The sequence below is a fragment of the Hevea brasiliensis genome, chromosome 18, assembly GCF_030052815.1.
Source record: "Hevea brasiliensis isolate MT/VB/25A 57/8 chromosome 18, ASM3005281v1, whole genome shotgun sequence".
Lineage (NCBI taxonomy): Eukaryota > Viridiplantae > Streptophyta > Magnoliopsida > Malpighiales > Euphorbiaceae > Hevea > Hevea brasiliensis.
Window position 1 is genome coordinate 40,048,341 of NC_079510.1, and position 23,586 is coordinate 40,071,926.

At 36.1% G+C, this 23,586-nt stretch overlaps 1 protein-coding gene and 1 non-coding gene across 4 annotated transcripts; one reads left to right on the top strand and one right to left on the bottom strand.

Annotated features, from left to right (window-relative positions):
- Positions 1 to 3,855: 3,855 nt before the first annotated feature.
- Positions 3,856 to 3,962, bottom strand: LOC131176147 (small nucleolar RNA R71). Its single transcript, XR_009146272.1, has one exon. It is a non-coding gene; the product is annotated as a small nucleolar RNA R71 (small nucleolar RNA).
- Positions 3,963 to 21,119: 17,157 nt separating this feature from the next.
- On the top strand, positions 21,120 to 23,586 carry LOC110636884 (uncharacterized). 3 transcript variants are annotated; one of them, XM_021786761.2, is made up of 3 exons: positions 21,120 to 21,269; positions 23,049 to 23,234; positions 23,321 to 23,586. In XM_021786761.2, exons 2-3 carry the CDS (start codon positions 23,061 to 23,063, stop codon positions 23,411 to 23,413), a joined length of 267 nt encoding a protein of 88 aa, XP_021642453.2. In that variant the 5' UTR covers positions 21,120 to 21,269; positions 23,049 to 23,060; the 3' UTR covers positions 23,414 to 23,586. The 3 variants fall into 3 exon arrangements, with proteins under 3 accessions (XP_021642453.2, XP_021642451.2, XP_021642452.2); XM_021786759.2 differs by having other exon boundaries at positions 21,150 to 21,351; XM_021786760.2 differs by having other exon boundaries at positions 21,152 to 21,357.

Consider the following 23,586-nt stretch of genomic DNA (forward strand, 5'->3'; position numbering starts at 1 on the left):
GACCCACGTTCTCTCTCTCCCTCCCTTTTCTTTTCTTTTCTTTTTCTTTTCTTCCCCTTTCTTCCTTCTTCCTCCCTTCCCCCTCCAGCCAACCACCTATCTCCACTATCCACCACGCCCCACAACACCTTGCAACCATTAGTGCACTTTTTCCAATGAGCTTTTGGCCAAAAAATCGTCCCATACATATAAAATGCAAATTTTGGTTTTCCGATCGTTTCTTCATCGTCCGCACCATTTCCAATGTTATTGGTATCAAAATGCTCTTATCCTTATGGGCATTGCATAGTCAATTCCCGATTTGCGCGAATCAAGCTTTGAAATTTTTTTCCTATTTTGACTTTTGAATAAATTTCTCCTAAATCGAAAATTTTCTTGAAAATCTGAGTATACCAGTGTGTTGTACACCTGAGAGCTTCGAAACGATACCAATTCGAGAATTTTTTGACATTGAAATATTTCTGAGATCCACAGGCTTGCTAGTGAGATTTTGGGTCTTTAAGGTTGTCTTTTTGTTAAATAAAATTATATTTTAACTCCTGGTGTTGTGGGCTTTATATATATACTTTCGTTTTGGAAAAATTTTACCCGTGCCTAGGACTGTAATTTTGGTTAAGACGCGCGGACCTCGGGACCTACCTTGAAAGTGGGTCAATATTACAATCGTTCTTACTATTTTCAGATGCCCCGAAAGTGTTATAGGTGTCAGAATTAGCATAGATAACTACGAACTCAAATTGACCTTTTTTGCCTTAAGTTGAGTTTAGCTCATTAACTGATAAAATATTTGTGAATGATTGAAATAGAGTAATTTCATTTGTGATATTAATATAAAATTATTAAGGACCCCAAGAATATTTATAAAATTTTCAGAGTTGATTTGGATAATTTTAATCAATAGTGAAGTTTAAACACCTAGACTAGAATGGAACAATTACACTATTTTAGGTTGTTTTGGTAGGCCCCAAATGGATATTATGTTGTGTTGTATTGTGAACCTAAGGCCTTTGAATTATTGAGATATAAGTTGTGTTCTTCTTGTAGGGAGGTTAGGTCCTAGGTATAGGAGAAACTCTACTGAATTTTCAGCATGGACCTAGGAGTCTTTTGTCTCATTACAAATTATTATTAGTCAATTCTTGATAGTTATTTAATATGCTTGCTTAGGTGATCCAAATCAGCATCTTCGTCTTCTCAGCAGAACCAATAGGCATTGGATCGCTTTGTGAGTTGGATATTGATTATATTTGTAATTTTAACATTATTATTTAATTATTTAAATATCGTTGATATGTTCATGCATCCACATAAACATAAATGCATAAGTAGTTAAATATATTGGAGCACTCTATTGCTGCATATTTATTTCCTATTAATCCTTTGTGGTTGTTGCCTAAGGATAATTTGGATATGTGTGTGTGTGTGGAGTATATTATGGATATGGATTGAACAGATAGACGCAGCTTGAGCTTGTCTTGCTGGGACCCGACCCTTATGGATATGGTAAAGTGATGCATACATTTTGCATAGTCATTTAGGTCTAATTTCATAACCATTTTATTTGATTATTAGTCATTTTTAGCTAATTTCATTAGTTAATTAGTTAGTTTTTCATAATTGTCGATTTTGGATTAATTTGTAATTTTTACTTTGTTTTGTAGGAAAAATGGTGTTTTTGAAGGACTGAAGAGAAATTTTGCTATTGAGGAGTGACTTCTACAGCCAAAGATGTCAAAAACAAGTTTTCAAGCTGAAATATGCATTGACCAAATTGTGCATAACTTGCCGCATAAGCTATGCAGATCTGCATAAGGAGAAAAATCACTGTTCCAGAACCAACCGAAATGTGCATAAGGAGACTGCATAGCTTATGCACATTCACACCTCCCTTATGCACTCTCACGGAATTGTGCATAACCTATGCACCAAGTCATGCAGTTTCGCATAAGTGAACCAGAACCAGCCGAAAACTGCATAAGGGACTGCATAACTTATGCAGTCCCATAAAGAGTTCATTAATGAGCTGGCAGAAGATTCCCTCAGATAATTCCTCCTAGAACACACCATTTTAGGGCTCCATGTCAGAAAAATGCTATAAATAGTCTCATTTTCCCATTTTAGAAGGAGGAGAGAAGGAGCAGAAAAGGAAAGGAGAGGAGAGGCAGAATTTGAAGAGTCACTTTCACCTTCCACACCATTTTCAACCAAGATTTGCAGATTTCTTTCTTCCCTTATATTTTTCTACATTTCTAGTGTTTAATTTCTTATTCCTTAGCTTAGATTAAAGCTTTATTTCCATTTAAACTCATAATATCTTGTAAGCATTATGGATAGTGAGTAGTTTACTTTTGATTCTGGAGTAAGGGTTGTAATATTTGAGATATTTTGTGGATTTTGATTGGGTAATCCATATTTTGTGGTCTTAATGAGTTTTATTCATTTCTTGTGTGCTTAATGACATGCTTAGTGTAGGATCCCATTAAGTAATGTTCTTAATCCATGGTTGAAGCACCGAAAGGAGAAGGCCTTGTGATAGATAATCAAGAAATTGGACTTAATTAACTTAGATCTAGAAATAGACTAAGGATTAAGAGGATTCACAGATTAATTAAAGAACTTAATGGGTCTTAATTAATTCTAACTCCACGAAAATAGGATTAGTTTGATTAAGGCACTCTTTGTCTCACTCGAAAGGGTATTCGAAGGATTTAAGAATTAGTCTCCTTAAAACCATAAGTTTCACAAGATTGGATAACCAATTTAAAATCCCAAAATAGCTCGAATATGAAATCCCGAACTCCGGAATCACCTTTTTATCATTATTAATCTCCAATCAAATTTAATTGCTTGCCATTTTGAATATTGCCATATTTGAACTTGCTTATTTCAATTTGATGCAATTTTAGTTAAATCATTACATAGAATAGATTATCAATTTTGCATATATAAATTTCATACTCCAATACCCATTCAATCTATTGTTTTAATTTTGAAATTAGTTCAATTTAGTCAACTTTTTATATAAAAAATTCAATCAATAACACAACTCCTCGTGGGAACGATATCTTTACTATATTACTTGTACGACCCGTGCACTTGCGGTTGGGCCACATCAAGTTTTTGGCGCCGTTGCCGGGGAGTTGTTTGTTTAAGATTGAATTCTTGATTATTTTAATTGTCTATAGTTTTATTTTAGTTTTTGTTATCTTTTCATTTTGTGTTTGTTTGTTATTTTTCAGGTACTTTTAATCTTTTATGAGAAGAGTTAGAAGCACAAGTGACACATCCTTATTGTTTAATCCTGAAATTGAGAAATTTTGTAAAGCCAACAAGAAAGAAACCAGAAGAAGGAAAGAAGCTTTGAGAGAAATTGAATTAGAAGCAGACATGGCTGATGAAAGAATTAGAATTGGTGTTGGTAATGCTGGAAATGATCGAAACAATGAAAATGCAGCCCAAGGGGAAGAAGTTGTTAATGCAAACGTGCCTAGGGGAAGTATGATGGATCATGCTTTTCCTCGTTTTGATGACTTGAGAGAGAGCATAGCAAGACCAAGAATTGATGCAAATAGTTACAAGATGGATTTTGGAGTTCTTCAAATGATTCAAAATTCTCAATTTGGGGGTCATCCTTCTGAAAATCCACACACACACCTGAAGAAGTTTGCTATGATTTGCGACATGCAAAAACAACCTGGAGTGTCTGATGATGCAGCAAGATTGAAGCTATTCCCATTCTCTTTGAAAGATAGAGCATTAGATTGGCTTGATTCTTTACCTCACAACTCCATTACAAATTGGGAGCAACTCACTGATGCATTTCTTGCAAAATATTTTCCACCTGGAAAAACTTAAGAACTGAGGAATCAAATGACACCTTTCAGACCAAGAGAGGATGAAACTCTTTATGAATCATGGATGAGATGGAAGGAATTAGAGAGACTATGCCCACATCATGCCATTCCGAAATGGATGATCAACCAGAATTTTTACACAAATGTCACTCCTGCAATTAGAGGGATTATTGATGCTCAAACAGGAGGAGAATTTATTATGAAGCATGAAGATGAAGCTTATGAGCTATTGGAGAAAATTGCAAAGAATACTCATCTTTGGAGTAGTCCAAGAGGACCAGCTCCAACTCAAAGGAGGCAAGCTGCTGGAATGTATGATCTTGATCCGTTCAACATGATTAATGCAAAGTTTGATGCACTCACAAATGTCTTGGCTAAGAAGATGGAAGACTTAAGTATGTTGGTTAGTTCATCATCATCATCTGGAAGTTCACAACAAGTGGCTTATGCAGAGGGAACTACCAGCTGTGGAGTAGATTACGGAGAGCAAGCTGCATATGTAGGTAATTATGGAAACAAGCAAATGGGGAATCCTTACTCTCAAACTTACAATCCAAATTAGAGGAATCATCCCAACTTTTCATGGGGAAATCAGCAAAGTCAAGTTCCAAATCAGAATTTTCAACCACAACAGCAGCAAGGAGTTCCATATCAGCAAAATAGGCAACCATTGCCTAATTTTCAGCAGAAAAATATGAATCCTCCTCCAAAACAGCAAGAACAAAGTTCCACCACAGAAGCTTTATTACAACAGATTCTTGCTAACCAAAATAAGCATGATGAGGAGATGAGAGAGATGAAAGCAAGGCTAGAACAGATGCAGACACATAACAGAATGCTGAAAAATCAGATTGCACAACAAGCATCTTCCTCAGGTACTAAGTCTTTTGGAAAACTACCAAGTCAACCAGAAAACCCAAGAGAGCAATGTCATGCCATTACACTGAGAAGTGGTAAAATAGTACATAATGAGAAGAGTGAAAAAAGTGAGAAGAGAGAAAATGAGGAAGATGTTGATGAAAATGAAAAACAAGAGAGTGAAAAGAAAGAGAGTGCAAGAAAAGAGAAAGAAGAGAAATACATACCTCCAGAGCCTTACAAGCCACAGCTTCCCTTTCCACAGAGATTTCAAAAAGCCAAGCTTGATAAGCAATTTGGGAAGTTCTTAGAGGTTTTGAAGAAGCTATACATAAATGTGCCTTTTATTGATGCTCTTTCCCAAATGCCTTCTTATGCTAAGTTTCTAAAAGAAATTCTCTCAAATAAGAGGAGACTTGAAGATTATGAGACTGTAGCCTTAACTGAGGAATGCAGTGCTATCCTCCAAAGAAAACTTCCTCCAAAGCTCAAGGATCCAGGGAGTTTTTCAATTCCATGCCACATTGGGGAATCATGTTCTATAAAAGCTTTATGTGATTTAGGGGCTAGTGTAAGCCTTATGCCCCTCTCCATCTATGAGAAGCTCAACATGGGAGATCTTAAGCCAACTCACATTTATCTTCAGTTAGCTGATAGATCAATTAAGTATCCTGAAGGGATTTTAGAGAATGTGCCTCTGAAGGTTGGGAAATTCTATATACCTGTTGACTTTGTCATCTTGGACATGGAAGAGGATTCTAATATCCCAATCATTTTGGGGAGGCCTTTCCTAGCTACAGCTGGTGCTTTGATTGACGTGAAAGGTGAGAAGCTTACTCTCAGAGTCGGAGAGGATCATTTAGTCTTCAATATTGGCAATGATAAGAAGAAGCAACATGAAGATGTAGACTCTTGTTTGAGAATTGATATAGTTGATGAGTTAGTAAAAGAGCACTTTAGAAAGAGCTATCTGAAGGCTTCTCTTGAAAGTTGTCTTATCCATGAAGGGAGTATCAATGATGAAAATCCAAAAGAGGCTGCATTTGCACAACATTTAAAGGGTAATCCACCTTGTCATATGGCATCAATCTTTCAATTTGAGCAAGTGGAGAAAAGTGAGGTCAAGCAACCATCTCTCAAAGAAAAAGATACACCAAAGGTTGTCAAGAAAGAAATGGTCGGATTTTTAGACAAAGCAACAAGGATCTTCTCATGTGATGGAAAGAAAATGAAGTATAGATTCATTGAAGCACCTATTGGAAACAGAGGCAATAAATTCCAATTCCAGCCACCATGAAAAATGACAAAAGTCCAGCTAAGGACTATAAATTAGCCCTCTTGGGAGGCATCCCAAGTCCTTTTATTTTTATTTTGCTGATTTACTTTTACTTTCATTACTTTTGTTTTTATCTTGAATCTCCCCAAATTCAATTTTTGACATTTGTTGAATTTTGTCCCTTGTAGATGTATTTCAATGGAGGAAGGTTGGTGAACTGCTGGAGTGACCCTTAACACAAATTATGTTCTTTAAATCTCCTACAAATTGATTGATTTTTGCTGCATAACTAGTGCAGGGTCTGCTACCTGGTTTATGCAGAGAGGAAAAATGAAATCTGCAGCAAGGAAAGGTCTGCAGCAGATGAATTATGTCCTTGGGTTGCTACCTGGTTTATACAGAGCAAAAAAATGACATTCTGCAGCAAAGAGGGTGTCTGCAGTAGATGGCTTACGTTCTTGGTGAGGTTGGGTGTGTAACTTTTAAGTAAATGTGCTTTTAATGTTAATATGGTGGTAAGTAAGCCATTTTTGCAGTTATGAGCTTATTTGGGTTGTGGGATTTAAGGTGGAAATGCTGCATTTTTCTTAGCATGACTTGGGGAGTTCATCATTTGTGAATAGATACAACTTTATGCAGATTTTATTGAGTTTTAATGTGCTAAATGTTGATTTGCAGAATTTGAGTTAAAATGGCATGGGTCACAAATGCCTTTTATGCAGGATCCATCTTCTACAAGCTTGTGTGATGCATTTTTTATGAACTTTGTATATATTGATGTGTTTTTGGTGAAAATTTCTCATGGTTTATGCTTCATGGAATTATATTTCTTCATTCTAGGGTATTTTTCACACTTGCAAATCATGTTCCATTGCAATCTTAATCTTGTTGAATTGTGCATAAGCAACTGCATAGCTTATGCAATCCTGCATAACCACAATTCTTGCCATTTTCATTCATATTGCAAAGTGCATGAGAAGAGTGCATAGCTTATGCAACTCTGCATAGCCTAATTTTGTCAAATTTCATATTTTTCGAAACCTGCATAAGCAGAGTGCATGACTTATGCACATTTGCATAACTTCAAATTCTTCATTTTCTCTCTCTGCCGAAGTCTGCATAAGGAGGGTGCATGACTTATGCACTTCTGCATAACCAGAAACTCCAAAAATCAAAACCTGCCGAGGGGTGCATAAGCAGAGTGCATAACTTATGCACTTCCGCATGACCAAAAACTCTGATTTTCTCTCTCTGCCGAGACCTGCATAAGGAGAGTGCATGACTTATGCACTTCTGCATAACCACAAACTCTGATTTTCTCTCTCTGCCGAGACCTGCATAAGGAGAGTGCATGACTTATGCACTTCCGCATAACCGAAAACTCTGAAACCCAAAACCTGCTGAGAGGTGCATAAGCAGAGTGCATGACTTATGCACTTCTGCATAACCACAAACCCAAAATTCCAAAACCCACCGAGGAGTGCATAAGCAGAGTGCATAGCTTATGCACAACTGCATGACCACCAACCCAAAATCTCAAAACTTGCCGAGAGGTGCATAAGCAGAGTGCATAGCTTATGCACAACTGCATGACCACATTTTCCAAACACCAAAACTTGCCGAGACCTGCATAAGGAGGGTGCATGACTTATGCACTTCTGCATAACCACAAACCCTGAAAATCAAAACCCACCGAAAAGTGCATAAGCAGGATGCATAACTTATGCACTTCCGCATAACCATCAATTCTGAATTTCAAAACCTGCCGAGAGGTGCATAAGCAGAGTGCATAACTTATGCACTTCCGCATAACCACACTCTCCAAAAGTTAAAACCTGCTGAGACTTGCATAAGGAGAGTGCATAACTTATGCACTTCCGCATGACCACACTCTCAAAAAAAAAAAAAAAAAAAAAAAGAAAAAAAAAACCAAAACATGCCGAGACTTGCATAAGGAGAGTGCACGGCTTATGCACTCTTGCATGACCACAATTCCTACACTTCCATTTTTAGCCGAAACTTGCATAAGTCAGCGCATAAGCTATGCACTCTTGCATAATCAGTTTTTCACACTCTTTATCTTCCACCAAAACCTGCATAAGAGAGTGCATAAGTTATGCACACTCATTCTCCCCTTATGCAGTTTTACACATGTCCTGTTCAAATCAAAATTTGTTTTCGGCACCCATTTTCCTTTTGAATATACTGCACAGGCTGTGAATCCTCTTATGCAAATATTTTGCATAGCCTGTGCAGTCCTTATTGCCACTCATGCAGAACCACACGGCTTATGCACCCTACTTATGCACCTGTTTTGGATAGCACTTTACTCTGCATAACCTGTGCAGCTTCTTATGCATCCCCATTATATTTTGAATTCTCATCTGCTCTATACCAGGTAACTCTTTCTTTTTGCTCTTAAATTTCATTAATCCTGATTATTCCCTTTGCTTTGAGTTTTTATAATACACTGCTTGAGACATTGAGGACAATGTCTAATTTTGAGTTTGGGGGTGCACATTTTGATTTTTGCTTCATTTTTCACATTTTGAGTATAGGAACATCTCATCCCATTTCATTTACATATATTGTAAATATTTTACATATACATCCATACATACATATACATAACACATTTACACACACATTATACATCACTTAGAAATTGTACACATTGCATACAAATAGACTTCCTCCATTTAGTTAATACATTACTCATTTTAGGAATCATGCACCATGCATTAAAATCTTTTGCCAAATCCCTTGAGTATTGAAAATGTGCCTATGAGAGTGATTTGACCCACCTTTTAGTTGGGTTTGTGGATTGAAAGTTTCCTAAAAGGTGCAAGGTTTTGAAGTGTCTATCCCTTGCCTATATCTTCTTAGCCAAAAAGCCACCCAACTAGTCATTTGGAGAAGGAAGTGTTTAGAGGGAGTTATTGGATATAAGGTAGTCAAATGATGTCTCACCAATCCTAGAACAAAATTTCTAAACCTTTCAAGGCGAAATACCAGCTTATACTTGAAAAGAGAGATGATTAGGCATTCTTTGATTTAAAACATTCTCATTTTAAACCTTTGGCCCTTTTTCCTAATTAAAATTTACCCTTGCAAACCCCTTTGAGCCTTTTTATTCCTAATTTTTCTTGAAAACCTTATTGTTACCTAGCCAATGAACCAAACACTCCAACCCTTTTCATGAGAATAATATTGAATATTAGGTACACTTTCTAAAAAAATAATAAAAATAAAAATTAAAAAAAAATATACAATAAAAGGGAGAAGAAGTGCTTGTCATCTTGTAAAAGTGCTAGTATATGTGTTTTTCACCATTGTCATTCAAAATGAAAGAAATCCACCCAAAGTATTAAAAGAAATGAGTTTGGGGGTGGCAAATTTTAGAGACAAGCATCAAAAGAAAATGCAAAATACAAGTTTAAAGTATTAAAATGTCCCTCCATTTTATGTGTTTTGTAAAATATGCTAGCACTTGACAATCCTCATTGTGTATTTCTCTCTCCTATATAAAAAAAAAAGAGAGAAAAAGAAAAAATATATATAATAAAGTGTACCTTATGTTTCAAAATTGAAAATATTCTCATGCTTTGAAGCCTTTTTTACCCCTCTTTCTTCTTAGCCTCATTTTGAACCCCATGGCCTCATTACATCCCTAAAAAGACCTTTGATCTCTTGATAGTACTTGTTACATTAGTGGAGATGGGAGTAGGGAATTTGCCTATGGGATTGGAAAATTATTCATTCATTCATTCAATTCCATCATTCCATATAGAGACACTTTGGTTATTGACGGTCCTAGAATTCCTTTTGAGCATGACTCTCTCTTTTGATTGGTTGGTTTGGGGATTTTGAATGATAATTGACTTGATGGCTAAGCGGTGAAAGCTTGGATAAGCATTAAATTCTTTGCATTTTGAAGGATGGGTATATGGATTGCTGGTATGGCTAAAGGGGTGTTAAGTTACTTTAATAGGTGATTTTCATAGCTCTTTGGATAAGGCACCCTGTCGCAAGGGGTTTTGCGGTCTCCTGAACAAACCCTCACCGAAGTAGGTAAGAGTGAGGAGTCGCCACTTTAATTTTGAGGGGAATTAAAGAAAACCATTTGTGAAAATAGATTGAAATGAAACCACTTCAAGACAGAGATTCTAGGTTCGGGGTCCGTAAATGGGTGGGGAAGGTGTTAGGCACCCCACCTCGTCCCTTAATAAGGGTAAGTAGATTTAATTTTGCATTAGTTAGGAGGGCTTGAATAGACATGTTAATCCTTTTGACTAAAGGAACATTTGATTTTTCACTAAATTTGGATCACCCAGATACATAAGTAAATTAGACCACCTTAGTGAGTTACTGTTGTATGTTAATTTTATTTGAAAGGAATATTTTATTAAAATTTAATTTAAGAATCGGATAAGAACTCTTCTCCGAATTCTTTAATATTTGTTAAAATTCTGAGTTGAGACCGGATAAGAACTCTCCTCCGATCTCTTTTAAAGATTTAAAATTTTGAGTTGAGACCGGATAAGAACTCCCTTCCGATCTCTATTTAACATTTATTAAAATTTTGAGTTGAGACCGGATAAGAACTCTCTTCCGATCTCTATTTAATATTTATTAAAATTTTGAGTTGAGACCGGATAAGAACCCTCCTCCGATCACTGTTAAGTATTTATTTTAAAATTTTGATTTGAGACCGGATAAGAACTCTCCTCCGATCTCTATTTAATATTTATTAAAATTTTGAGCTGAGACCTGATAAGAACTCTCCTCCGATCTCTATTTAATATTTATTAAAATTTTAAGCTGAGACCGGATAAGAACTCTCCTCCGATCTCTTTTAGAATAAAAGGAGCCTGAAAGGGACTTTTCCAATCTCCCGAATTTTAATTTCAGCTACATGTCATAAGAGCCTAGAGCTAAGGATTCTGGCATTCAAAGATGCTGGGGATAAGGCTTCTTGATACCTTGTGACTAAATGGGGGATACTAGACTTGATTTACCGACCCTCCATGTAGTCATCTTACCAATACCTATTAATGTCCGATCTATTCTGTTTCGTTTACTTTGGTTTTATTCCACTTTATGGCATCTTGCCGAATTGCCGTTTACGTCAGCCTAATAGTTTGGCTATTTTCCTGACGTGTTATTCAGGCTCTCTCTTTTAAAAGAGGCCCTTAAGTTGCAGTTACCTACGTTTTACCCAACCACTTACACGCTACTAGGAGCTAGAAAGCTTGCATTCAGAAATGACGAAGATTAATAAAATGATGGACTGATCACTAAAGAGATAACTCGAGAGTAACTTTCTTTGGGGTTCTTTTGCACAAAATGAACTTGGAGAAAATTGCATACGTAAGAAGAACAAAGAAAGTGCGAAAAGTAAACGTAAACAGTTAATAAAACAACAATATGAGCTCTTACCTGTAAGGAGCCAAATCTATTGAAATAACTACAGGGTGACAAATAGTGATAAGACAGCGGATTGATTAGCCTGAGGGCTGATGTTCGTCGTGAACCGAAGGATGCTTAGCTAAAATGCAATCAGATTAAGATAAAAACCGAGTGGAATGAAGTTGAGCTTGGACAATGGGAATGAAAACAGAGATGATAAAGGGCTGAAAGTGAGAGTGTGACCAGATAATGAACAAACTGAAAATGTAGAGTTCCAGTATTCAGAATCATTTTCAAGAAAACACTTTAGAAAACTAGTTTCAAAAGTCTTTCTAATCAACGCTTCTAAGTAGCAGAGTAACAAACTGAATCAAGTTTCAGAGTTCTTCCGCTATAATAACTACCTCTCTTTTTTGCCCGTCCCTTGAACAGTTTTTCATGCAGGTATTTATAGGAATCGGGTGCTCCCCATGAAGGGTCAGGATTTATTTTGAGGGAGATGGAGGGTCAAGATTTTGAAGGACATGATCGGATGCTTGAGAATTAAAGAGAACCAAAATGAACGGCTGAGATTATTCTTCAGAATATTTGTCCTTTTCTTCTTTCAATCTGACGGTCTCAAATCCTCTTGTCCGGAGCGATCTGAGGGCTAAGAGCGAAAGGCGCTGGTCTTGTCGTCTCCTCTCTTGATCCAAGGGCTCCGGGTTCGTCCTTACAAGTGAAATCAATGATGGAGATTGGGATGTACAGGACTGTCATGACATACCCTGGCACCTGTCAGCATTGCGGGCGATTCTTAGGCGTGCGGTGGAGATCTCGTCTGCCACGCTTTAACTACCTCGGCTCTGATTCTGACGACGGTTATTTGGGATTTGTCTTATTCTTTTTGCCTTCCGATCCCTCCCATGCTCCTATTCCGATCTCTCATGCTGATCCCCCATGTTCCGATCTCTATAATTCCGATCCCTAGAGATCGCCCAAATGATGTAATCCGATCTTTTGGAAATAAAAGTCAATTCTCATCTTGTTATTATTGCATTGATTATTTTCCGATCTCTGATGTGTTTATCCGATCTGGTTCCTAACTGAACAACCCTTAACTGATCCACAATTCGAAACATTTATCTTAATATGCCGATCTCTAATTAGCCGTTCTCTTTATGGAATTTGAGAGACGTGTCAGAACAGCTGGCGAATCCCGTTAACCGATGCATTGCCTGGGACATCGTGAGCATTAAATGCTCGAACGAGTATAAATAGGGGTAGGGGTTAGCCAGTTTCTTACTTATGCCATTTTCTGTCTCTCGCAAGCAATTCCAAAACTCTCCCGATTTTCAAGCTCTTCCGACTCCGTTCAAGCTCCGGTAAGGGTTTTAATCCTTCTTTTAGCTTTAAGTTCTTTGTTTTCCTTAAAAATGAGCGGCGCCGAAGGTCAGAGAGCGGCAAGCCCACCTTCAGTCCATGTTTCATGGTCGTCTGATGAAGAAGAGGTGGTCGGGCCGAGCGCACAACCAGAACCTCTTAGGGTCTCCGCTCACCGAGGCGGATCGCACCATCAAGGCATGCACCTTCTTCGGGGAGGGAGAATCTTCCTATGGACGAGCTACCGTCGATCTTGCAAGAATCCGATCTGCAGTCGTTTAGCCAGGAGTACAACATAGAGCCCGATTCATATGAACTTATCCGGTGTCACGGCGATCACCGAGCCGATCACTCCTTTGAAGAGAATGACATGGTGATGGTATACGAGGAACAGTTAAAGGCCGATGTTCGGTTCCCTCTGGACGACTTCTTCAAGGAGGTCCTATAATTCCACTGAGTGTGCATCGCCCAAATTCATCCTAACTCATGGCGGATCTTGGTAGCCTTCCGAGGCCTGTGCCGAGCTAAGGGAATCAGACCTACGGCTAAGGTGTTCGCCGAACTGCACAGGCTGACTCGCCGAAAGGACGACGAGCATTGGTTCTTTCAGGCGAAGCCTCATTGTGGGCTCTTCACCGATCTGCCCTCCTCCCTTAAGAATTGGAAGAACCGCTTCTTCATTCTGAGGAGCAAAAATCCGACCTGCTTCGAGGACTTCCCCCATAGCTGGTGGCACCAGGGGCCCTTGATTCCGAAGCGTATTACCCTGAACAAGGAGGAAAGCCTAATAGTGATGGAGCTGAAGAATCAAGCTGCCACTCAAAAGTACTCCTGTTTAGATGCAGTGACTGCCGAGCTGCATCATTGGACGATGGAGTTGATCACGGGTGAAAAGCGCGGGCTTCAGCTCTCTGATCTTGGCATCGGTATTTTCTATTTCTCAAATCTTTGGACCTTAGAGATCTCACTGACCTCTTTTTTGTGTAGGTATGGCGGGTGGTGAAGGTTCCAGGAAGCGAAAGAAGGAGAGAGAGATTTTCCGGAAAATAAAGGAGATGAAGCGTTCGGCCCTACTTCAAACTCCCGGCCATGAACTAGGGGAGACGCAAAGAGGCCCGCCCCGACCTTCGGGGCCACCGATCACTGAAGCTGTCCGATCTCTTCCTCAACAGGAAGAGCCGCCTCCACCTCCTCCAGTTGCTCCAAGCACAGAAGGGGGTCGTTCTCGACCTCCTACGAGGCTCCCTTCTCGTGGCGCCCAAGTACTGATTGCCTCCCTAGAGAACAACCGGACCGTTCGGGAGAACCCCGATTTTGCCAAAGTTTTGGAGTCTTCTATCTGCCTTCGGGAGGATCGGGACAGACTGTCTCCGGACAATCTTGACGACATCCTAACCCGATCCATGAGTCTGAATGTAGAGTGCTTGGTGAACCAGCACATAGTCCGGGAAAAGGCACACCGCCTGGGTAAGGAGGTCGAGAAGAAGAGTCAAGAGGTGGCATCCCTCCGATCCCAACTCTCATCCGCTTGGGATTACATATCTCAAATTGAGGGCCGGATGAAGTACTATGAGGATAAGATGGCCGAACAGACTCATGTTCTGGCTGAAAGGGATCATGCTCTTAGAGAAGTCCAGGCACTCCGGGCCAACGAAGCTGCTCAGGTCGCTCATCTTGCTGAGGAGCTTAAGGCAAAAGATGAAGAGATGGTGACAGGAATAGCCGGTGCCTATGTGAACGCTCACAAGGATCTCTTGGCCGAGCTCCAGAAGCGTTACCCAGAGGAGGACTTCTCTTGGATGGCCGACCTGGCTCCCGAAGGCGAGGAGGAAAGCGAAGAGGAGGCCGAGGGTGAGAGAGAAAATGAGCAAAATGTAGATCAGGTTGGGGGTGATCCCCCAGCCGAATGACTTGTACAAATTTTTTGAAATGAAATGAAGTGGAATGCCCTTTTTTGTTCGATGAATGGTTATGATCTGAAAATTTCTCATTTATTAAACACTTGATTGTCTGAGTATGTTGAAATAACTGAAGATGATTATTAACCTAAGTGTGAGAGATCGGAAAACACAATGAGCATGAGATCGGTAAGGAAGAAATGCTGAACGGGACTTGATTAGACTTGGACACTTAAGATCGGAATCCTCATTAAACCGGACCAAAACCTTAGCTCTTAAACTTTTGAAAGGGAGATCGGCAATAAAACTGGTAAGAAAAGATCAAGTTCACTTCGTTTATACTACAACGGGTCGGAGAGATCGGTGAGCGATTTAATAGACTGGTAAGGCTCTGACTGATGTGAGGACTTAGCATTGATTTAATTCTCTGTGAGGAGAGATCGGAAATGTGACTGTCTATCAAAGAGAGATCGGAAATGTGATTAGCTGTCAAAAGGAGACTTAGTACTGAGGTCAGTTCCAAAGTTTTATTGATTTTGAGGATCGGCCAAAATATGGTGTCGACACACCCCTAAAATTTTTGCACCACATTTTAAAGTTTGCTTGAGGACAAGCAAAAGCTTGAGTTTGGGGGTATTTGATGCATACATTTTGCATAGTCATTTAGGTCTAATTTCATAACCATTTTATTTGATTATTAGTCATTTTTAGCTAATTTCATTAGTTAATTAATTAGTTTTTCATAATTGTCGATTTTGGATTAATTTGTAATTTTTACTTTGTTTTGTAGGAAAAATGGTGTTTTTGAAGGACTGAAGAGAAATTTTGCTATTGAGGAGTGACTTCTACAGCCAAAGATGTCAAAAACAAGTTTTCAAGCTGAAATATGCATTACCAAATTGTGCATAACTTGCCGCATAAGCTATGCAGATCTGCATAAGGAGAAAAATCACTATTCCAGAACCAACCGAAATGTGCATAAGGAGAGTGCATAGCTTATGCACATTCACACCTCCCTTATGCACTCTCACGGAATTGTGCATAACCTATGCACCAAGTCATGCAGTTTCGCATAAGTGAACCGTAACCAAAAAAGCGCATAAGGGACTGCATAACTTATGCAGTCCCATAAAGAGTTCATTAATGAGCTGGCAGAAGATTCCCTCAGATAATTCCTCCTAGAACACACCATTTTAGGACTCCATGTCAGAAAAATGCTATAAATAGTCTCATTTTCCCATTTTAGAAGGAGGAGAGAAGGAGCAGAAAAGGAAAGGAGAGGAGAGGCAGAATTTGAAGAGTCACTTTCACCTTCCACACCATTTTCAACCAAGATTTGCAGATTTCTTTCTTCCCTTATATTTTTCTACATTTCTAGTGTTTAATTTCTTATTCCTTAGCTTAGATTAAAGCTTTATTTCCATTTAAACTCATAATATCTTGTAAGCATTATGGATAGTGAGTAGTTTACTTTTGATTCTGGAGTAAGGGTTGTAATATTTGAGATATTTTGTGGATTTTGATTGGGTAATCCATATTTTGTGGTCTTAATGAGTTTTATTCATTTCTTGTGTGCTTAATGACATGCTTAGTGTAGGATCCCATTAAGTAATGTTCTTAATCCATGGTTGAAGCACCGAAAGGAGAAGGCCTTGTGATAGATAATCAAGAAATTGGACTTAATTAACTTAGATCTAGAAATAGACTAAGGATTAAGAGGATTCACAGATTAATTAAAGAACTTAATGGGTCTTAATTAATTCTAACTCCACCAAAGTAGGATTCGTTTGATTAAGGCACTCTTTGTCTCACTCGAAAGGGTATTCGAAGGATTTAAGAATTAGTCTCCTTAAAACCATAAGTTTCACAAGATTGGATAACCAATTTAAAATCCCAAAATAGCTCGAATATGAAATCCCGAACTCCGGAATCACCTTTTTATCATTATTAATCTCCAATCAAATTTAATTGCTTGCCATTTTGAATATTGCCATATTTGAACTTGCTTATTTCAATTTGATGCAATTTTAGTTAAATCATTACATAGTTGAATAGATTATCAATGTTGCATATATAAATTTCATACTCCAATACCCATTCAATCTATTGTTTTAATTTTGAAATTAGTTCAATTTAGTCAACTTTTTATATCAAAAATTCAATCATTAACACAACTCCTCGTGGGAACGATATCTTTACTATATTACTTGTACGACCCGTGCACTTGCGGTTGGGCCACATCATAAAGTTGGGGTAAGGCATAACTTTGAGTTGATCTCGCTAGCCCCTACACTTAGATTTAAGTGAAAGTTCAGCTTGAGTTGAACTCGCTGGTGGGTCTTAGATTAAGAGAGCTGGATAGGGGATCAACACCCATAGTTATATATGAAAAATACTTTACTGAATGCGTGTGTAGCTCTAAATTATCTTCTTGTGCGAGTATTGAATAATTTACTTTCAGTGTACATTTCATACTTAGGGATGCATTAGTTGTAGATAGCTATAGAAACTTTATTTATAATCAATATCTAAAATCTCTGAGTTGAATGCTCACCCCTGTTCAATTATTTGTTTTTCAGGTGACAGGTGAATATTATTTAAAAATTAACTTGCTTTCTTTCTTGTAGGAAATTCAAAATTGTAGATATATTAAATGTTATTTAACTTATTTAAATTTAGAACTTCGCAGTGACTATATTAGTTCTTCCTTATTATGTAAAAACTAAGTAGTGACTATATTAGTTCTTCCTTATTATGTAAAAATTAACTTGTTAAATTTATTATGTATGTGTGACTTTGAATTTAGGGTGAGCGGAGCTCGCCATTGTTGTTTTAAATATGATTATGACTTTTGAGAGTGAGTTGAGTTCCTAAATTATAGATTTTATTGTGTTACATACTCGATGAGTTTTCCTCCTTGTTGGATTGCGGACTCTGTTCGTTTGTTTCCTTGATTTTTTTTTTTGGCTTCATTGTTGGGTAGTTGACTGTTTAGGCTTATTATAGGTTTTGAGAGCCTTATGCTAATCCAAATCTCAGTGCTGATTCAGCCTAAAAATCAAGTCATGACACAAAGGAGGAGACAACTTAGATCTATTAATAAGAATAGACTGAGAACAAATAGAGATCTATATCAAAAGGAAGAAATAATAAATTCTTACAAAAGAGAAAATATCACAACAAATACTCCCCAAAAGCACAAAAAAAGAATAATCACTAGTGAAAAAACTCATCTATCGTCACTCAAAAAAACTCAGAAAGGAATTAATTTATAAATAATACATATTACATGGGCGCACACACACATACACACACAAACAAGTGCATATTAAAAATTTTCCTTCCTCTGAAGTAACGTCAGAATATTGTTGCCAGCAAATTTGATCCCCAATGTTCTCTGCTCAATCACCGTCTCTTTCCCTTTATTAACCTTTTTCATGTTTTCAAATCATGGAGTGAATTCCTTATATTTATATCTAAATTACCATTAATTTATTAATATGAATATTAAATAGAAATTATAACTAATTGTAAAAATAATTTAAAGCATACTTGAGTTAAAATCATTGATAGGGGCTTTAAAGCAAAGAAATTGCATGTTCATTGTTTAATAATGTGATGTGCTCTTATGCACCACCAAATTTTGCCTTTAACACGCACTCTCTTAACAATAATATTTTAATTATATTAAAATTTTTATAATTGAAACATATTAAATTTAAAGTTAAATTAATTTTTAATATTTATGTTTAGGGGTTCAATAATCCCTATAAGCATAGCATAACCCAAACCTTTTTGCCATTGCGCGCTCTGTGGTTTGACTCCCAGAGTTAGATTTCTCGCCTGCCTGCGAAGTAAGACCTCACCTTCAATTAATTTGATCCCTCTTTTTCACTCGCTTGAGCTGAAAATGGCTTGAATTCCCTTTCTTCTTTTTTGATTCCGGTGAAGGCTGCATTCAACAAATATAGGTTTTAACAATATTTTTTTAACATCATTTTATAAATAATGTTAAAATAATATTAAAGTAATAAATAACATCAAGTAACGTATTTTGACATCAAGATAACATATAATATAATAAATAATATACACAATATCATATATAATAATGCTATAAATTATTATAAAAGTGTTGTTAAAAATTTTAAATTACGGGACATATGAACATCACTATATGCTTGTTGATAATTCTTATTAATAACATATTTTAAATTTTTAATAGCATATAAGACATGCTATTAAAGTTTAAATTTGTTATCGTGATTCCTTGATTTCTCTGCAATCTAGTGAGCTTTCTGTTCTTTAGTTTTTTTTATTATTATTATTTTTTATTGTGGATTTGGGTTCCTTATCTGAAAATTTGTTTTGAATTAATTATAATTTAGTACTTAAAATTTAGTAAAATTTATAATTTAGTTCTTATATTTTTAAACTTAAGTAATTTAGTGGATGAGATTTAGCAAAACCTATAATTTAGTTCATTCGTCTAATTTTCTATCAGATTTATCATTAATTATAGTAAAAATAACTAAAACGCCCTTAATTTTATATATTTTATAACTAAAACAATTTAATTCATGAAATTTTGTGTTATAAACAAAATAATTAAATTAAGGAATTATTTTATTTATAATACAAAATCTTATAGACTAAATCGTTCAATTAGAAAATATATAGAGTTAAGAGTATTATGTCATTTTTACTATAACTAATAGTCAATTAAATGAAAAAAATAGATAAAAAGATTAAATCATGGGTTTCTCAAATTTTAAAGATTAAATTATTTATTTTTGAAAATATAAAAACTAAATTACAGATTTTACCAAATTTAAAGACTAAGTTGTGATTTACCTTTTTACCTTTTGGATTCTTTATTTGGATTTGGCTAAAGGGTTTTCTTCAATTTTCTGCTGCACATAAATTATGTATATTATGGGTTTTTTTTTTTTTAATTTCTGTTTCTCTTTCCTATTTTCTTTCATTTAATTTTTTATAAGTAAAATATTTTTCTTCAATTTAATTATTTTTTAAATTTCTGTGTTAAAAAAATAATAATATAAAGATTTAACAAAAAAATAATCATAAGATGATCAATACAAGAATACGTGAAAAGTGTAAAATCTTAAAAATAGATTCTTTTTCTTTTCTTTTTCAATTTTTTCGGTGGCTTCTTTTGTATATTTTTTTTTATATTCACATATATGTACTTTAATGTTGGTCGTCCCTTTATCTTTACAGCAAGTAACGAATTATTCTCTCACTTTTCTCATCAATCCCTGCTCTTTTTATTCAAAAAAGATAAATTAACCCCTAACATTAGAAAACGTAAGGATTCCCAAGGACAAAATGCAAGTCTTCCTCCACATCGTCGCCCTCTCTAAATCGAAACTAGGTCACCAATAGGGGAGAAAAGATGCCAATGTCCATAGCAAGAGCTCAATCTGAGCTAGTGAAACCTTTAGCAACCACCAACTAAAGCCCAGCATACTTGCCGTCATTACAACCTTAAGACCAGTAAACATAGACAAAGATCAAGGCTTCGGGAGGGTGGTGCTGAACAGAACTCACCGGCTTCTAATCTCTTTTAGCTTTGGGGATCAACCATCCAATAGGTCAAAGGGCTCTGTGACTCCGAGATGCTTACCGCTTCAACCATGAAGAGAGCCCTCCCTCAAAGTTTCAATAGCTCCAAACCCAAAAGATACACCATCAAACAACCACAAATAGGTCTTCAAAAACGATTCCCCTCTCTAGAGAACCATTCGACCTGCATGTAGAACAACCACAAAACCATATATATACCCAACTCGTAGATGGGGAGGGTAAACTCACAGCTTGACTGGAAGAGAAAACCTTCTCCTATTCAGAATGGGCAAGAAAAGGCCACAAATGAATTTTTTTTTTTTTTAAAAGCCTGAGAAAGAAATTGAAGAAATAAAGGTTACTCTCTCCCTAGTATATTTCTTTTAGGGGAGCTAATACCAGCTATGCTATATTTGTATTCATCTTCATTAAGGCACCTATAAATCGATAATCTAATATTATTATTTGCATATATCTTGAAATTAACTTTTATTTATTATGCCATTTGTGCTTTATAATTTTGATATTCATTTATTGAAAATTTTATTTAAATTTATATAATTCATTATACAATTTTTGTAAATTAATTCCTAATTTTTCTTAACTCAATAAATTAATTTGTTAGTGCGAGATGAATAAGTATTTATGTGAATTTAAGGATTTATTTAATATTATTATTTAAGTTATTATTAAAAATATAATTTTAAATATATTAGTTAAAAACTATTAAAATTAATTTTAAATTAAATTTAATATATTTTATCATAAAATTTTTTAATATATTTAAATTACTTTTTTAAATTATTTTTTAAACTATGCTTAAATGATTTTTTTTATATATATAAAAAAACACAACCAAATTAGAAGCCCGATAAATCCAACATCGAGAAATATATATAAATAATATAGCCCAAACTTGTCGTCCAAGAAAGAGAAACATTTCTCCAAGCGAGATCACGTAGACGACGTAGTTTAGGTCGTATTTGTCAAAACCCAGCCCTGAGAATTCTCTTTTCGAGCGCGGAGGTAATTCACATCACCCCCGAACTAGCTCTTTGGCCGTCTGATTTTTCACGCGAGCAAAGCTTTCAATTGGAAGAATCTCTGGGTATAGGTGTCTCATAGTTTTGATTTCAGATTATGAATGTTCTTTCTTTCCCCTATAATCTTCATCTTTTGTCCTTGTCATCGTCTTTCTCTTTTTTATGGATTTCTTTTTGACCGCTGCTATATCCGAATTTCTCAAACTTTAATGGTCTGATGAAGCACCTTGTTGAATTTTATGACCAATATGATTTTTCCTATGATATGCCTTTTACTGTGTAAAAATTGTGATGAACTTGGGTATTGTACATCAGTTGTTCGATTAAATGTCTCAATGTTATTCCCTGCTTTTGATTCTTTTTTTTTGAAAGAATTTTAATTTGTTACATTTGTCTTTCCTGTTGTGTTGGATTTTCTATTTTCTGTTGATTAACTGTTGCACTAGAGGGTTCTGCAACTTTTGTTGGCCTTTTCGTTGCTGGAGCCTAGAGTATTATATGAATCTGTGGATCTTGTTCTGCTATTTTTGTTTTAGTTTTTAACTGCTCACGTCACTGCAACAGTTTTAGTTTATTCATTTTGTTTACTGGAATGCAAATATTAGGCAATTGTTCTAGTCATTGAAACCTGCGTACGTTGGAAATGAGTGCAAGGAAAATAAAAATAACTAGTAATAGTAGAGTAGTAGATGAGGGTAATTAAGGTATACTAAGTTTTTCCCATCAATTAAGCTGGGGCAATAGCTCAACCCTTCTTTCTTCTCTAGTTCTTTTACACCCAGCTTTATAGATTTCTTATTATGCTGTGAATTTTAAACTTCTAGTGACAAACAAACCCCACATTTTTTTCCCCATCAATTTGTTGGGTCATTAAATTTTTCTTAAATTTTGATGGGTTCAGATTAACTATCTACATGACGTTTGATAGTTGCTTGGGAGATTGTCAATTCCTCTTATTTTTGCCTTTCTGGTATCTTTGGTTTGGCATTTTATAAGCGTTGCTGGCTTTGGCATTATAAACTTATATGTGTTGAATTAGAACTACCATTTCATGCAATCTTTTGTTATAAGGCAAGCAAACATGATCTACTTGTGTCAATATACGCATATTGAATCATTTATGGTAGTAGTGGAATGAGAGGTGCTGAGTTGAGTTCAAGTTGTTTTGATGAATAAGACATCTTATATTTGTTAAACATAGTTTGATATAAATATATTGTAAGAAGGCTCTTGATATTGGTGAATTTTATACAAAGTCGCAAACTTCTTGTTGCAGGAAAATGTTTTGGTTAAGTTTGTCACATGTTGGCTTAAATAAATCCAGATGCAAATGATTTTATTCTCAGGAATAGGTGATGAACCTTTCAATTTCCAATGAACTAAAATTTTGGTTATCAGGTTTTATGTTCTTTAACTTAAGAACCTGCTATGCTTCTATATTCCAAACTATTTTAATTTGTGACTAGGTGAGAAGGGGGTGGAAAATTGTTGTGATAGCTTTTTTTCCCCTGTGGGATGTTATAGTAGAATGTTTTTTCCTACATGAAATCAATTTTGCGTACATTACACTGTTGGGAAGTCACAGACTGGGTATTTTATGAAGATTCTTTTACATGGCTTTGGACACATCCAGGAAATTGTGTAGAGCGAGACCATGAGTCCATGATAGATGATACTATTGTTGTCATCCCGCTCCCCCTCCCCCCCTCTCCTCTCCTACTTTTGGTGATCTTATATTTGTAAATTAATTCATGTGTCCCAGGAAATACCAAATATGGAAAAACAAAGTAGTCAACAGCAAAAACAACAATCACCTGCTGTCTCTTCATGTCGAAAGAAGAAGAATGAGGAGGGCACTTTTATGGAAGATTTAAAGGATCACATTGATGAATTCATTCATGCATCTATGGATGAGCACAAGAGCTGCTTTAAGAAGACCATCCAAAAGGTTAAAATTCCCACTTACAAATCCAATGCTAATTTGCTCCTTGTCTGGAAGCTTACATTCTATAATTGAATGATCTTCGATTTCAGATGTTTGGAATGTCAAAGATTGTTGCAGAAAGGAGTGGTGAAGCTAAAGAAGCTGAAAGTTCTCTGCCCCTTCGCACTGTAGTATCAGACTAGAAATTCCCGCTCCTTTTTTTTTTTGGTTGGCTTGGCATCTAGTTGTAGAACAACATGGTTTAGCCAGTAGCTAAATAATCTCTCAAGTCTTGTGAAAGTTTATGTTACTGTAATTCGATTTGAGTTTTAAGTGAGCAAAGCTTGGCTAAGAACAAGGCAACATATTTCTTCAA

Bases quoted from the DNA above. Each gene is read 5' to 3' on its own strand.
- LOC110636884 (XM_021786761.2), top strand. From the start codon at position 23,061: ATGGAAAAACAAAGTAGTCAACAGCAAAAACAACAATCACCTGCTGTC. The intron at 23,235-23,320 runs GTTAAAATTCCC...CTTCGATTTCAG, and splicing joins TTAAGAAGACCATCCAAAAG to ATGTTTGGAATGTCAAAGAT.